Source organism: Oncorhynchus gorbuscha, linkage group LG03 (genome assembly GCF_021184085.1).
Source record: "Oncorhynchus gorbuscha isolate QuinsamMale2020 ecotype Even-year linkage group LG03, OgorEven_v1.0, whole genome shotgun sequence".
Taxonomy (NCBI): Eukaryota; Metazoa; Chordata; class Actinopteri; order Salmoniformes; family Salmonidae; genus Oncorhynchus; species Oncorhynchus gorbuscha.
The window spans coordinates 77,250,317-77,265,252 of record NC_060175.1 but is presented as its reverse complement, the minus strand read 5'-3'; the positions used below and the strand labels follow the sequence as shown (position 1 = coordinate 77,265,252).

General features: G+C 48.0%; 1 protein-coding gene across 6 annotated transcripts in view; it reads right to left on the bottom strand.

The window, feature by feature from the left end:
* Nucleotides 1-14,936, bottom strand: part of sulf2b (sulfatase 2b) — a 189,951-nt gene that overhangs the window by 8,168 nt on the left and 166,847 nt on the right. For all 6 annotated transcript variants that reach the window (XM_046343783.1, XM_046343784.1, XM_046343782.1 and 3 more), the window contains 4 exons: nt 11,693-11,821; nt 9,296-9,352; nt 5,598-5,733; nt 2,710-2,935 (listed from right to left, as the gene is read on the bottom strand). In XM_046343783.1, the coding sequence (XP_046199739.1) occupies nt 2,710-2,935; nt 5,598-5,733; nt 9,296-9,352; nt 11,693-11,821 (548 nt within the window). The remainder of the gene's footprint in view (nt 1-2,709; nt 2,936-5,597; nt 5,734-9,295; nt 9,353-11,692; nt 11,822-14,936) is intronic.

Sequence of the window (14,936 nt, the reverse complement as noted above, 5' to 3'; positions counted from 1 at the left end):
CTAATCACACCCTGACCTAACCAAATAGAGAAATAAACAGGCTCTCTAAGGTCAGGGCGTGACAGTAGTACCCCCCCCCCCCAAGGTGCGGACTCAGGCTGCAAAACCTGACACTAAAGGGGAGGGTCCGGGTGGGCATCGATTCATAGCGGCGGATCCAGTGCGGGTCGTAGACCCACCTCCGCCCGCAGATCCCTACGCTTAGGTGGCGGCCCTGGTGCATGGACCTTCCCTGGAGGAACCGGGCCACAGATCATCGCCGGAGGAACCAGACCACCGATCATCGCCGGAGGCTCCGGACTGGGGACCGTTGCTGCAGGCTCCGGACCATCACTGGAGGCTTCGGGCCATGGATCATCACGGGAGGCTTCGGGCCATGGATCATCACGGGAGGCTTCGGGCCATTGATCATCACTGGAGGCTGCAGGCTCCGGACCATCGCTGGAGGCTCCGGACTGGGGACCATTGCTAGAGGCTCTGGACTGGGGACCACCGATCATCGCCGGAGGCTCAGGACTGGGGACCGTCGCTGCAGGCTCCGGACCATCACTGGCTTCGGGCCATGGATCATCACGGGAGGCTTCGGGCCATGGATCATCACGGGAGGCTTCGGGCCATGGATCATCACTGGAGGCTGCAGGCTCCGGACCATCACTGGCGGCTTCAGGCCATGGATCATCACGGGAGGCTTCGGGCCATGGATCATCACTGGAGGCTTCAGGCCATGGATCATCACTGGAGGCTTCGGGCCATGGATCATCACGGGAGGCTTCGGGCCATGGATCATCACGGGAGGCTTCGGGCCATGGATCATCACGGGAGGCTTCGGGCCATGGATCATCACGGGAGGCTTCGGGCCATGGATCATCACTGGAGGCTTCGGGCCATGGATCATCACTGGAGGCTTCGGGCCATGGATCATCACGGGAGGCTTCGGGCCATGGATCATCACGGGAGGCTTCGGGCCATGGATCATCACTGGAGGCGTCGGGCCATGGATCATCACGGGAGGCTGCAGGCTCCGGACCATCACTGGAGGCTTCGGGCCATGGATCATCACGGGAGGCTTCGGGCCATGGATCATCACTGGAGGCTTCGGGCCATGGATCATCACGGGAGGCTTCATACATGGAGCTGGAACAGGTCTCACCGGACTGAGGAGATGTACTGGTAGCCTAGTGAGTGGAGCTGCCACAACACGTCCTTGCTGGATACCCAATCTAGCTCGGTGAGTGTGGAGAGCTTGCAACGGTCACACTGGGCTATGACAGCACACTGGAGGTATAATGCATAAAGCCACTGCAGGACACACTGGACCGTGGAGGCACACCGGAGGTCTGGAGCGCAGAGCTGGCACAACTCCTCCTGGCTGAATACCCCCCGTAGCCCCGCAAGTGCAGGGAGCTGGAACAGGCCGCACTGGGTTGTGCTGGTGAACTGGGGATACCGTGCGTATAGCTGGCGCAGGATAGCCTGGGCCGAAGAGACGCACCGGAGGCCAGGAACGCTGAGCCGGCACAATCCCTCCTGGCTGAATGCCCACTCTAGCACGGCAACTGCGGGGAGCTTGCAGAGAGCGCACTGGGCTGTGGCTGCTCACCGAAGGCATGTTGCTCAGAACTGGATAACACAGTGCTTGACCAGTCACTCACTCCCCACGGTAAACATGAGGAGTTGGCTCAGGTCTGAACCCTGACTCCGCCAATCACCTCGTGTGCCTCTCCCCCAAAAAAGTTTTTGGGGCTGCCTCTCGTGCTTACTTCGTTGAGCCAACTCCTGGTAATGTCGCAGTTCCGCTTTAGCTGACTCCATCTCCTCCTTCGGACAGCGATACTCTCCAGCCTGCGCACAGGGTCCTTTCCCGTCTAAGATCTCCTACCATGTCCACTCCTCCTTTTGACCACGCTGCTTGGTCCTTCTTTGGTGGGTAGTTCTGTAACGGCTCTTGTCGGAATGAGAGGACCAAAGCGCAGTGTGGAAAGTGTTCATGATTTTATTGATCAAAGAAACACTCGAACAAAGTAACAAGACGAAAGCGAACAGTTCTGTCAGGTAAACAGATACTAAACAGAAAATAACTCCCCACAAAACACAGGTTGGAAAAAGGCTGCCTAAGTATGATTCCCAATCAAAGACAACGATAGAGAGCTGCCTCTGATTGGGAACCACACTCGGCCAAAAACAAAGAAATAGAAAACATAGAATGCCCACCCTAATCACACCCTGACCTAACCAAATAGAGAAATAAAAAGGCTCTCTAAGGTCAGGGCTTGACAATTGAACTATATACACAATGTATTAATAACTAAATACGCATTGTATTTTTTGCTGTTTGAAGCTGGTGTGCAAAACAGAAAGTAAAAAGATGCAAAAGCTCAACTTAACCACAGAAATCATAGAAATAGGGAACATAGAACAAGACCTACCACTTATCAGACTTGCTTTCAAGTAGAATGACAGATTACATTTTTTATGTGAATTTGTCCAGGTCGCCCACAAAGTTACTCAACCTTTAAATAATGACTGTGGGTGAAGGTATTATTGTCTCCACAAGGTGACGCCCAAATTCCACATCCGTGACAAGAAGTGAGACTGCGTTCATGCAAGGTTGAGTGAGTAAGGAACATTTTGTAAAGCAGAATTTTGTGTGTGTGACAAGAGTGTTTGTTTATGAGTGCGAGAGAAACACATTCTTTCCACTCCACTTACTCTTCTTGGAGAGCAACTTCTTCTTCTTCAAGGCGCTGAGTCTGAAGCTGGGGTGCTGGTCACAGTTACAGCCATCATGCTCTGTGTTGCGCTCCGCCTTGTGCTGGGGGTAGTACTTGGACTTGATGTTGGCAGGGCCATCCTTCCGGGCTGCCGACATGCTGGCCATGCCCTTGCACTTATACAGCCTCAGCTTCCCTGTGGCATCCTCCAAACACTGCCACTTCTGCAGGGAGACAGAGGAGAGGGGGACATAAGATAACACGGAGAGAAACCTATAGGGTGTCTTTACACACACACACACACGCCGTGCTTTTCGAGGTGAAATGACTTGCAGGTGGAAACAAGCGGCTCTAAGTAGCCTCAAATGAACGTCCATTCCCACATCTGTGATGTTGATTCAACTGCAGTTAACAGGTGATGATGACAAACCATGGCATGTGACAAGATCCTCGTCTCTTCCCCTTCTCATCTCTGCTCCCACACCGTCCCATTCTGTCATAATGAACAGGCAGCTACAGCACAGTAGTGTACACAGACAGAGGACCAAGCAGGGCTGCTGCAGCTCCGTCTCCATCTATTTATGATACAGAGTCTGCTGACACTTTCTCTGTCAGTGGTTACTTTACAGAGAGAGCTTTCTAATTAACATATTCGATGTCAGATGGGGAACGGGAGTAGACGTGTCAAAGAGGAAATCCAACAGGATCCAAGAGAGAATAAGAGAGCCGCTGACAGTGAGAAAGGACTTTCTACTTCAGGAGAGACAGGAACAAAAAGAAGTGAGAGTGGGGGAGATTGATAGGTTGGATACAGAGACCCCTCGGGAACTACTGTTCAATGGTCAACGTTGTTAAGATAGATCTGAGAGCTTGAAATTGCAGGTGCGTTTGATCTGACAGCTAAAGAACTGTCACACACACTCCCCCCACTGTCTGTCATTAGCGAGGTGTGTGTGTGTGTGTGGGGGGGGGGGGGGTGTTCATGTGTGTGTAGCTATGGCAACAGACCTGACTCAAAGCCTAATCACCTGAAACACGGCTCTTCAGTTTCAAAGGTTGGTCCTCCTGTCTGTCTGTCATTGGGGACAGAGTGACAAAAGCACCTGTCTATCCTGTCTACACCCACTGAGAAACCAATCTGCAGGATATATATACTCCACTCCTTCCCTATTCCTCTCCAAAATAACAACACCCAGCAGCTCACTATCTCTCTACACCAGCAGGTGATCAAGAGGATACAGAGCCATTTTAAGTAGAATCTCAGACATACCAATTAACTGATACTAATGGAGGTGGAATGCCAAGAAGAGATGGATGATTGGAAGTGACTTAGTCGGAAAGTATTCAGACCCCTCGACTTTGTCCACATGTTGTTTCATTACAGCTTTATTCTAAAATGGATAAAACATATTTTGTAACTCGCTCATCAATCTTTCTCCTATTCTTCTCTGCAGATCCTCTCAAGCTCTGTCAGGTTGGATGGGGAGCGTAGTTGTACAGCTATTTTCAGTTCTCTCCAGAGATGTTCAAATCGGGTTGTGTCTGGGCTGTGGCTGGGTCACTCAAGGACATTCAGAGACTTGTTCTGAAGCCACTCCTACGTTATCTTGGCTGTGTGCTTAATTAAGGTTGTTGTCCTGTTGGAAGGTGAACCTTTGCCCCAGTCTGAGATCCTGAGCGCTCTGGAGCAGGTTTTCATCAAGGATCTCTCAGTGCTTTGTGCCGTTCATCTTTCCCTCGATCCTGACTAGTCTTCCAGTCCTTGCCTCTTAAAAACATCCCCACAGCATGATGCTGCCACCACCATGCTTTACTGTAGGGATGGTGCCAGGTTTCCTCCAGACGTGAAGCTTGGCATTCAGGCCAACGAGTTCTATCTTGGTTTCATCAGACCAGAACATTTTGTTTTTCATGGTCTGAGAGTCTTTAGGTGCCTTTTGGCAAACTCCAAGTGGGCTGTCATATAACTTTTACTGAGGAGTGGCTTCTGTCTGGCTACTCTACCATAAAGGCCTGATTGGTGGTGCTGCAGAGATGGTTGTCCTTCTGGAAGGTTCTCCTATCTCCACAGGGGAACTCTGGAGCTTCTTCAGAGTGACCATCGGGTTCTTGGTCACCTCCCTAACCAAGGTCCTTTTCCCACGATTGCTCAGTTTGGCCAGGGGGCCAGCTCTCAGAAGAGTCTTGATGGCTCCAAACTTCTTCCATTTAAGAATGATGGAGGCAACTGTGTTCTTGGGGACCTTCAATGCTGCAGAAATGTTTTTGTAACCCTTCCCCAGATCTGTGCCTCGACACAATCCTGTCTCGGAGCTCTGAGGACAATTCCTTCAACCTCGTGGCTTGGTTATTGCTCTGACATGCACTGTCAACTGTGGGACCTTATATAGACATGTGTGTGCCTTTTCAAATCATGTCCAATCAATTGAATTTACCACAGGTGGACTCCATTCAAGTTGTAGAAACATCTCAAGGATGATCAATGCAGGACACACCTGAGCTCAATTTCGAGTCTCATAGCAATGGGTCTGAATACTCACGTAAATAAGGTGTTTCTGTTTTTAATCTTTAATACATTTGCAAACATTTCTAAAAAACAGTTTTCACTTTGTCATTATGCGGTATTGAGTGTAGATTGATGAGGATTTTTTATATATTTAATACATTTTAGAATAAGGCTGTAACGTAACAAAATATGGAAAAAGTCAAGGGGTCTGAATACTTTCCGAAGGCACCGTGTCAACTGTCAAGCGTCTTCATATGTCTTAAGTGTCTTCCGTCTAGAGGGTTATGCTTGTGCATCTGTGAGTCTGAGTGTGTGTGTTACTGGGAATTTGACTGTTAATTCAAGTGTGACTATATAATATGTGTGCGCCTGCTGCCTACCTGTCCCAGCTGTTGGCAGGGTGTCTGGTACTCTGCTCTCTGACACAAGTCCTTGACCCGCTGGTACTTAGGCAGGAAGTTCTCCTCCTGGGCCACATCCTTCCCTGGAGGCGCATCACGTATGTGAAGCAGCTTCCTGTGATAACACACACACACACAGTTATGGAACTGTACTGAACAAAAATATAAATGCAACATGTAAAGTGTTGGTCCCATGTTTAATGAGCTGAAATATAAAAGACAGCAGGAATTCCATACGCACAAAAAACATATTTCTCTCAAATGTTGTGCACAAATCCCTGTTTCCGAGCATTTCTCCTTTGCCATTCCCCCCCTTTGCCATTGAGAGTGCGTTAATAAGTACAAATTCACAGCGCTGACTCGTCCAAGTAGGAGAGGAATGGCTGCCAGATTTGATCAAATGTTGATAATTTATTGTTCAGAATATATCTAATTCTTTCGTTGCCAGATAATTTAATGTTCATTTCTAATGTTCATTTAATTTCTATTGTTCATTTCATTTTAATGTTAATTTCATCACAGTCCATGTCAGAGCAAACACAAAGTCATGAGGTCAAAGGAAGTGTCCGTCGAGCTCCGAGACAGGATTATGCCGAGGCACAGATCTGGGGAAGGGTACCAAAACATTTATGCAGCATTGAAGGTCACCAAGAACACAGTGGCCTCCATCATTCTTAAATGGAAGAAATTTGGAACCACCAAGACTCTTCCTAGAGCAGGACACCCAGCCAAACAAGCAATTGGGAGAGAAGGGTCTTGGTCAGGGAGGTGGCCAAGAACCTGATGGTCACTCTGACAGAGCTCCAGAGTTCCTGTGTGGAGATGGGAGAACCTTCCAGAAGGTCAACCATCTCTGCAGCACTCCACCAATCAGCCCTTTATGGTAGAGGGGCCAGACTGAAGCCACTCCTCAGTAAAATATATGACAGCCCTCTTAGAGTTTTCCATAAGGCACCTAAAGACTCTCAGACCATAAGAAACAATATTCTCTGGTCTGATTAAACCAAGGTTGAACTCTTTGGCCTGAATGCCAAGCATCACGTTTGGAGGAAACCTGGCATCATCCCTATGGTGAAGCATGGTGGTGGCAGCATCATGCTGTGGGGATGTTTTTCAGAGGCAGGGACTGGGAGACTAGTCAGGATCAAGGAAAAGATGAACTGAGCAAAGTACAGAGATACTTGATGAAAACCTGCTCCAGAGCACTTAGGACCTCAGACTGGGGTGAAGGTTCTCCTTCCAACTGGAGAATGACCCTAAACACACAGCTAAGACAATGCAGGAGAGGCTTTGGGACAAGTCTCTGAATGTCCTTGAGTGACCCAGCCAGAGCCCGGACTTGAACCCGATCTAACATCTTTGGAGAGACCTTTAAATAGCCGTGCAGCGACGCTCCCCATCTAACCTGACATAGCTTGCGAGGATCTGCACAGAAGAATGGGAGAAACTCCCCAAATATGGGTGTGCCAAACTTGTAGCATCATACCCAAGAAGACTCGAGGCTGTAATCGCTGCCAAAGATGCTTCAACAAAGTACTGAGTAAAGGGTCTGAATACTTATGTAAATGTGATATTTTAATTTTATTTTATTTTATACATTTGCAAACATTTCCAAAAACCTGTTTTTGCTTTGTCATTATGGGGTATTGTGTGTATATTGATGAGGAAAAAATATATATTTAATCAATGTTAGAATGGCTGAAATGTAAAAAAAAGTGGGAAAAGTCAAGGGGTCTGAATACTTTCCAAATGCACTGTACGTGTGGGGCGAGGGTGTTTTTTGGTGTTGTGTGCAGTTTCTCTTGCTTTCCTCTGCATCTTTGCATGACAGCTGGTTTGGGGGACTGGGCACTTTTCTAACCTGGGGGTTACACTGTACGTATGCTTGACTGTCTCTGCACTGCTTCTGACTGAGGATGGGAGAGGGTTGAGGGCTTATTTTCCTCTGCTTGAATGGGCTGGGTAACAGTCTGTCTTATTGTCGCTTGTGCATCAGGCAGTTTCAACGCAGAAAGTAGCCAAAAGTGAAGAAGCCCATGAGGGAAAAACAATTGAATCCATTTCAGAATAAGGCTGTAATGTAACTAAATGTGGACAAAGTCAAATGTTCTGAATACTTTCTGAATGCGCTGTACGTCCAACCGGCCTCACAACCGCAGACCGAGTGTAACCACGACAACCAGGACTTCCACATCCAGCTTCTTCACCTCAGACCAAGTGTAACCACACCAGCCAGGACCTCCACATCCAGCTTCTTCACCTCAGACCAAGTGTAACCACGCCAACCAGAACCTCCACATCCAGCTTCTTCACCTCAGACCAAGTGTAACCACACCAGCCAGGACCTCCACATCCAGCTTCTTCACCTCAGACCAAGTGTAACCACGCCAGCCAGGACCTCCACATCCAGCTTCTTCACCTCAGACCAAGTGTAACCACGCCAACCAGAACCTCCACATCCAGCTTCTTCACCTCAGACCAAGTGTAACCACGCCAGCCAGGACCTCCACATCCAGCTTCTTCACCTCAGACCAAGTGTAACCACGCCAGCCAGGACCTCCACATCCAGCTTCTTCACCTGCGGGATCGTCTGCGACCAGCCACCCGGACAGCTGATGAAACGGTGGGTTTGGACAACCGAAGAATGTCTGCACAAACTATCAGAAACCATCTCAGGGAAGCTCATCTACATGCTCGCTGTCCTCACCAGGGTCTTGACCTGACCGCAGTTCAGCGTCGTAACCAACTTCAGTGCTCTCCTACGATGGCTTCAGGCACGCTGGAATAGTGGGCTCTTCACGGATGAATCCCGGTTTCAGCGTGTATGGCGTTCTGTGGGCGAGCAGATTGCTGATGTCAACGTGCCCTATGGTGGCGGTGGGTTTATGGCATAAGGTACTGACAACGAAACACAATGACATTTTATCGATGGCAATTTGAATGCACAGAGATACCATGACAAGATCCCAAGGCCCATTGTCGTGCCATTCATCCGCCACCATCACCTCATGTTTCAGCATGAGAAAGCACAGACCCATGTCGCAAGGATCTGTACACGATTCCTGGAAACTGAACATGTTACAGTTATTCCATGGCCTGCATACAGTATATCCAGCAACTTTGCACAGCCATTGAAGAGGAGTGGGACAACATTCCACAGCCTGATCAACTGCATGAGGCAAATGGTGGTCACACCAGACACTGACTGGTTTTCTGACCTAAGCACCTACCTTTTTTTTAAGGTATCTGTGACCAACAGATGCATATCTGTATTCCCAGTGAAATCCATAGATTAGGGCCTAATGCATTTATTTCAATTGACTGATTTCCTTATATGAATTGGAACTCAGTTAAATCTTTGAAATTGTTGCATGTTGAATTTATATTTTTTAGCTGTATATTCAGTAGGTTGTTACTGGATGGTCCAAGATGCTAATTAGTCATGACAATATTCTGTAAACCACAGCTTTGCTTGATTTGGTTTGATATCAAGTATCAGTAGGGTAATATTAAAGGCAAGAAACTCATGAAATAATGAGGCATTGAGACTTTCCTACTCCATCCCCTATTACACACTCAGATGGATGTAACCAGATTACTTAATTGGTACACAGAGACATTAAAAATAAACTGCAGTATGGTTATTTAAAACAGTGACATTATTACTCGTGACTCACCCTCTCTCCACCAGGAATGAGTCTCGCCACACCTTCCCCTTCTTGTTCACCTGGAACCTGAGAATCATGAGAGAAAAGGACAAATTGATCGGCCATCTCCTTCATTGACCAGGTTCTACATTCAGAACGCAATGTAACGCTTGAGGAAATCAGAATTTCTTCAGTCTGTAGAGCAGAAGCCTCCAGTGATTACTAAAGGCAACAGGTTGGAAGGGAGATCAAAACCAGCCCTGGGTCAAATGATCTCAAATGGAAATCTATTGACACCACACTTCAGGTGTTCTTTAGGAAAAGGATGGGGGAAAGAGTGATCGAATGTGGAAGAAAGTGTGTGGAATAAATTGGTCTCTTGTCTGGGTGCTCTGACCTTCTCCTGGCCGGGTGTTCAGATATGAGTTATCGATCCATCGACCCCCGCACTGCTCCCTCCCTCGCCCTTTCCTTCTCCCTCCCTCTCCCTCCCTCGCCCTTTCCTTCTCCCTCCCTCTCCCTCCCTCGCCCTTTCCTTCTCCCTCCCTCTCCCTCCCTCGTCCTTTCCTTCTCCCTCCCTCTCCCTCCCTCACCCTTTCCTTCTCCCTCCCTCCCTCTCCCTCCCTCACCCTTTCCTTCTCCCTCCCTCCCTCTCCCTCCCTCGCCCTTTTCTTCTCCTTCCCTCTCCCTCCCTCGCCCTTTCCTTCTCCCTCCCTCTCCCTCCCTCGCCCTTTCCTTCTCCCTCCCTCTCCCTCCCTCGCCCTTTCCTTCTCCCTCCCTCTCCCTCCCTCGTCCTTTCCTTCTCCCTCCCTCTCCCTCCCTCACCCTTTCCTTCTCCCTCCCTCCCTCTCTCTCCATCACCCTTTCCTTCTCCCTCCCTCCCACTCCCTCCCTCGCCCTTTACTTCTCCTTCCCTCTCCCTCCCTCGCCCTTTCCTTCTCCCTCCCTCTCCCTCCCTCGCCCTTTCCTTCTCCCTCCCTCTCCCTCCCTCGTCCTTTCCTTCTCCCTCCCTCTCCCTCCCTCACCCTTTCCTTCTCCCTCCCTCCCTCTCCCTCCATCACCCTTTCCTTCTCCCTCCCTCCCACTCCCTCCCTCGCCCTTTACTTCTCCTTCCCTCTCCCTCCCTCTCCCTTTCCTTCTCCCTCCCTCTCCCTCCCTCGCTCTTTCCTTCTCCCTCCCTCGCCCTTTCCTTCTCCCTCCCTCCCTCTCCCTCCCTCCCCCTTTCCTTCTCCCTCCCTCCCCCTTTCCTTCTCCCTCCCTCGCCCTTTCCTTCTCATCTCTCCTTCTCCCTCCCTCTCCCTCCCTCGCCCTTTCCTTCTCCCTCCCTCGCCCTTTCCTTCTCCATCTCTCCTTCTCCCTCCCTCTCCCTCCCTCGCCCTTTCCTTCTCCCTCCCTCGCCCTTTCCTTCTCCATCTCTCCTTCTCCCTCCCTCTCCCTCCCTCGCCCTTTCCTTCTCCCTCCCTTGCCCTTTCTTTCTCCATCTCTCTTCTTTCATTGCCTTTTCTCTCGGTCTCCATCTCTTTCTCATCTCTGTGAGGGGTATTGGCATCACAGCCAGCAGTAGTGACCAGGCAGACACCCAGCACAGGTCTGCTCTCCTCCATCCCACCCAGTCTCTTGTCCTCCTCTCTTCCAAAAACCCATCCCCACATCAGACCAGCCAGCTAGTCTCCCAGCCTCCTCTGTCTGCCAGACAATTTCACAGGCTGGCGAGTCCATCTCTCCCTGATTGCAGCTGCAAAGCTGGAAGAGGGAATAGAGAATCCCTCAACACACAGACACACACACACACACACCCCACACACACACACACACACACACACACACACACACACACACACACACACACACACACACACACACACACACACACACACACACACACACACACACACACACACACACACACACACACACACACACACACACACACACACACTCATCCGCTGGTGAAAGACCTTCCTTCACTCGATGGCGTTGGCAGGGAAGCTCCTGTAGTTATTACCACAGGTCCCCGTTGACACATCTTGGAAGAATGGAGAAGGATTATTTCATATTTTCATTAACGAAAGCAATATCCAAGCTGGGCAGGAGGAAAAGGTGTCGCTGGGATGTGAATGTAATCTCAACGGATGCCATGGTAACCTGGCATGCCGGGCCAGGTCCACAGTTTTGAGGAAAACTCAGGTGTTAGATTTGGCTCTTTTGCAGTGATTTTACCAGAGTATAGCAGGAACCCTGAGGGAACTCAGACCTGTCAGTGGCCTGTGCCAATGTACGACTCATAATAATATAAATCACCCAGAGGATATATAGCTACTTCTATCAGTGATCTATGGCCTGCCAACATACAGAATACACATATTATATGAGCGTGCCATAAAATATCCCTGGGCAGGATGTTTCCCTTTTGGCTCCATATCCCACCTGTTGACTGGTCTCTCTATGTCCAGCAGCTTGAGGATGGACTTGCCGTCCATGTCAGGAGGGACGTCCATGCCAGCGATGTCCAGGATGGTGGGTGCCAGGTCAATGTTCAGCACCATGTGAGGGTTGCTATGGAGACGCAGGGGGAGATAATGGGATAGAGGTCGTTACCAGGCATCGTCAGATGGTATCTGGTCAGTTAAAGTCAGCAGATAAGAGAGAGGGAGAAAGGGGTCTTGTGTGGAGAGAGAGACAGAGAAAGAGAGCAAGAGACAGAGAGAGGAGAGTAGAGGAGGCAGGGGAAGATGACAAATAACTGCTCCAGAGATCTAGGCAGGAGGGAATATGACCCTCAGGACAGAGAGAGGAAAAGGAAGCGGGGGGGTATTTAACCCTTAAGGTGCCAAACCCGAACGAGTCCCTTAAAAGACAGCTTTGAAAGGGGAAAAAAAGCGGCAATATTGTTTGTCCATTTTGAGACACTGTATTCCTCAGAATAGTCTGAATTAATCTAAGATAACTCAAGAAATCTGTCATTAATTTTGCAGTTTTTTCAGAGGAGATCTTATTCAAGTAATTTTACATCTAACTCAATTTTAAAAAATGTGCATGAAAAATAGTTGTCTCTTGTTGAATGACAACAAAGACTTCATCGAAGAATCCCGACTGTTGACCAATCACTGAGGGGAATAGACTTCAGCTACTGACGTGCCTCTAGAAAAATGTATGTGTGCCCGAGCAGCAGAAAAACACATTTACAGAAGTACAAAACGAACAAAAACATCACAAAATGTTTCGGCTGGGTAGCACGTGGGAGCCTTTAGGCTCTCACCCCCCTCCCTAAATCTTCCCCCCACTCCATCCACTTTTTCACTAACTGAGAAATCCCATGATCTCCTCGTGAAACGGCTTTTGCTGTCGTAATCTGCTTTTCCAGGGAACAGAGTGCAGAGACACCGTGCCAGTGGTAAACAACACTAATGCCCAAAACCTTGTGTCGGACTAAGGGTAGGAGAGAAAATGAGAGGAGAGAAAGGGAGAGGAAGGAGAGCCAGAGGATTGGGGAGAGGTGAGTCCCGGGTGAAGCTGGGGTGGGGTGATAAGACTGGCTGTGCTGAGAGGTGATGACACAGAGCAGGAGCACAGAGGGACATGGATGATGGTCTGAGTGACCTAATTCCTGGCTCTACAGGACTTAACACCAAGTGGTGATGTTAAACCGACTATCTAAATCAGAGGTGTCGAATCCGTTTGATTACATTTTATTTATTTAAAATGACTAAAACCAAATGTAAACTGTTGTCGTGTCTTTGGCTATTATTAATTAAGTGATATGACATGCTATTCTATAAAATAATTTATCCGTAATTAATATTATCTGATTGAGCTAATCATGTAAATGTAATTAACTAGAGAGTCGGGCACCACAAAATAATATTTATAGAGCTGTTATCTTCCGAATAAACTCTTAAAGACCTAGTAATATTTTACATCAATAGCAGTCAATATTAATCGTCACCTTAATTTAGTCTCATCTGAAAGTTGTAAATTCTTGGTTATCTTCACGAACCCTGGCTAACAAGTTGAATCAGCAATACAAAATTGTGTTTAATTGTGTATTTACTAAATACCAAACTAATCATACAGAATTACACAGACACATAATTAATCATAACTTGATTACAATTTACGTCATGAAGGAAAACTGTCCTTAGCGAGCGGAACTGATATGACAGCTTGTTACACAAAAGAAAAGGGTCTGGTTTGAGTGAAAGTGCGGGAAGACTGAGGAACAAAGGAAGAAGCTGTGCTATCGTAAATACAGTATCTTATGCATTCTAAATTACCGTCCATTTGGAAAAGGAAAATGCAATAAATATTTACTCTGAGCTAGGCTTCAGTAGGTTGGTGGTAGATGGAAGGCCGTGTTGCCAAACCGAGTCCTTTGTCCTTTGAAGAATGTCTCTGGTGGTCAATTGGATACATTGTAGTAACGTCTTTGTGTGATAGACGGGATACTCTTGTCTGTTCCTTCCTAACCCTCGTTTGCAGCTGCTGTTGCTAACTCAACGGCTAGGAGGTATCACTTCTGTAGTGAATAAGAGTTCAAAGTTCATACCATTCGCAACCAAAGCTCACGCTGATGTTGGCTTCGTTCTGTAGTTAATATCTGAACCATTCTGACATCGGACCTTTGTCCTCACATCCTCGGAACAGGAGGTTATATTGTCGTCAAGGCTTTTATAGGACGGGAGAGGAGAGCGTGTTTGAAAAGTTTTATAACCCATGTCCCTTCATAGGGGTGGGCCACTGATTGAACAGAGCCCTAACCTTATGAAAACCCAAATCTCTCATTTGGAAGCTAAAATTACATTTAATCTCTTCACCAATAATTTTATATTCAAACATTTAAATTGAACAACAATTCCATGTGAATCCGATAACTCTGATGTGTAGACTTTACACTGTAGTTTCTGTAATCTTATCATTGATGAGAATGTCTCAGATGACAACCGAACTGACACGCTTTTCATTAAGTACCACCGCATATGTTCAATTGGTCGGATTACCAGAATATAGTTAATTTCCCCCCCACCTTCTGATGTTCCCAGAATCTCTATATTATTATTATTATTATTATTAACCAAGGTGTTTGCAAATGTAACATCAGTAGGGTAGAGAGAGGAAAAAGGGGGGAAGAGGTATTTATGACTGTCATAAACCTACCCCCAGGCCAACGTCATGACACTGTGTAGAAATGATAACGAACCTACGTTGAGATTCTTGACCGTGTCCAGCTCACTAATAATCACCCAAATGAAAGCTAGACAGTCAAGGATCAAATAAAAATAAAAACGATGGATAGAGGACTATTTTTTGCTCATTTTGCCAGCAAGAAAAATATAACCAATTTAGAGTACGGCCATCCGGACTTCGTTGAAGACTGAATGCGCCCCCCGTGGCTAAATTAGTTTGACACCCCTGATTTAAATCATCCAAGCTGGATCAGGACGGGGTCTGGAGAAACAAATGAGATCTGTCTCTGTCGGTCCGTCCGTCTGTTGGTCCGTTCGTCTCTGTCTGTCTGTCTGTCTGTCTGTCTGTCTGTCTGTCTGTCTGTCTGTCTGTCTGTCTGTCTGTCTGTCTGTCTGTCTGTCTGTCTGTCTGTCTGTCTGTCTGTCTGTCTGTCTGTCTGTCTGTCCGTCCGTCCGTCCGTCCGTCCGTCCGTCCGTCCGTCCGTCCG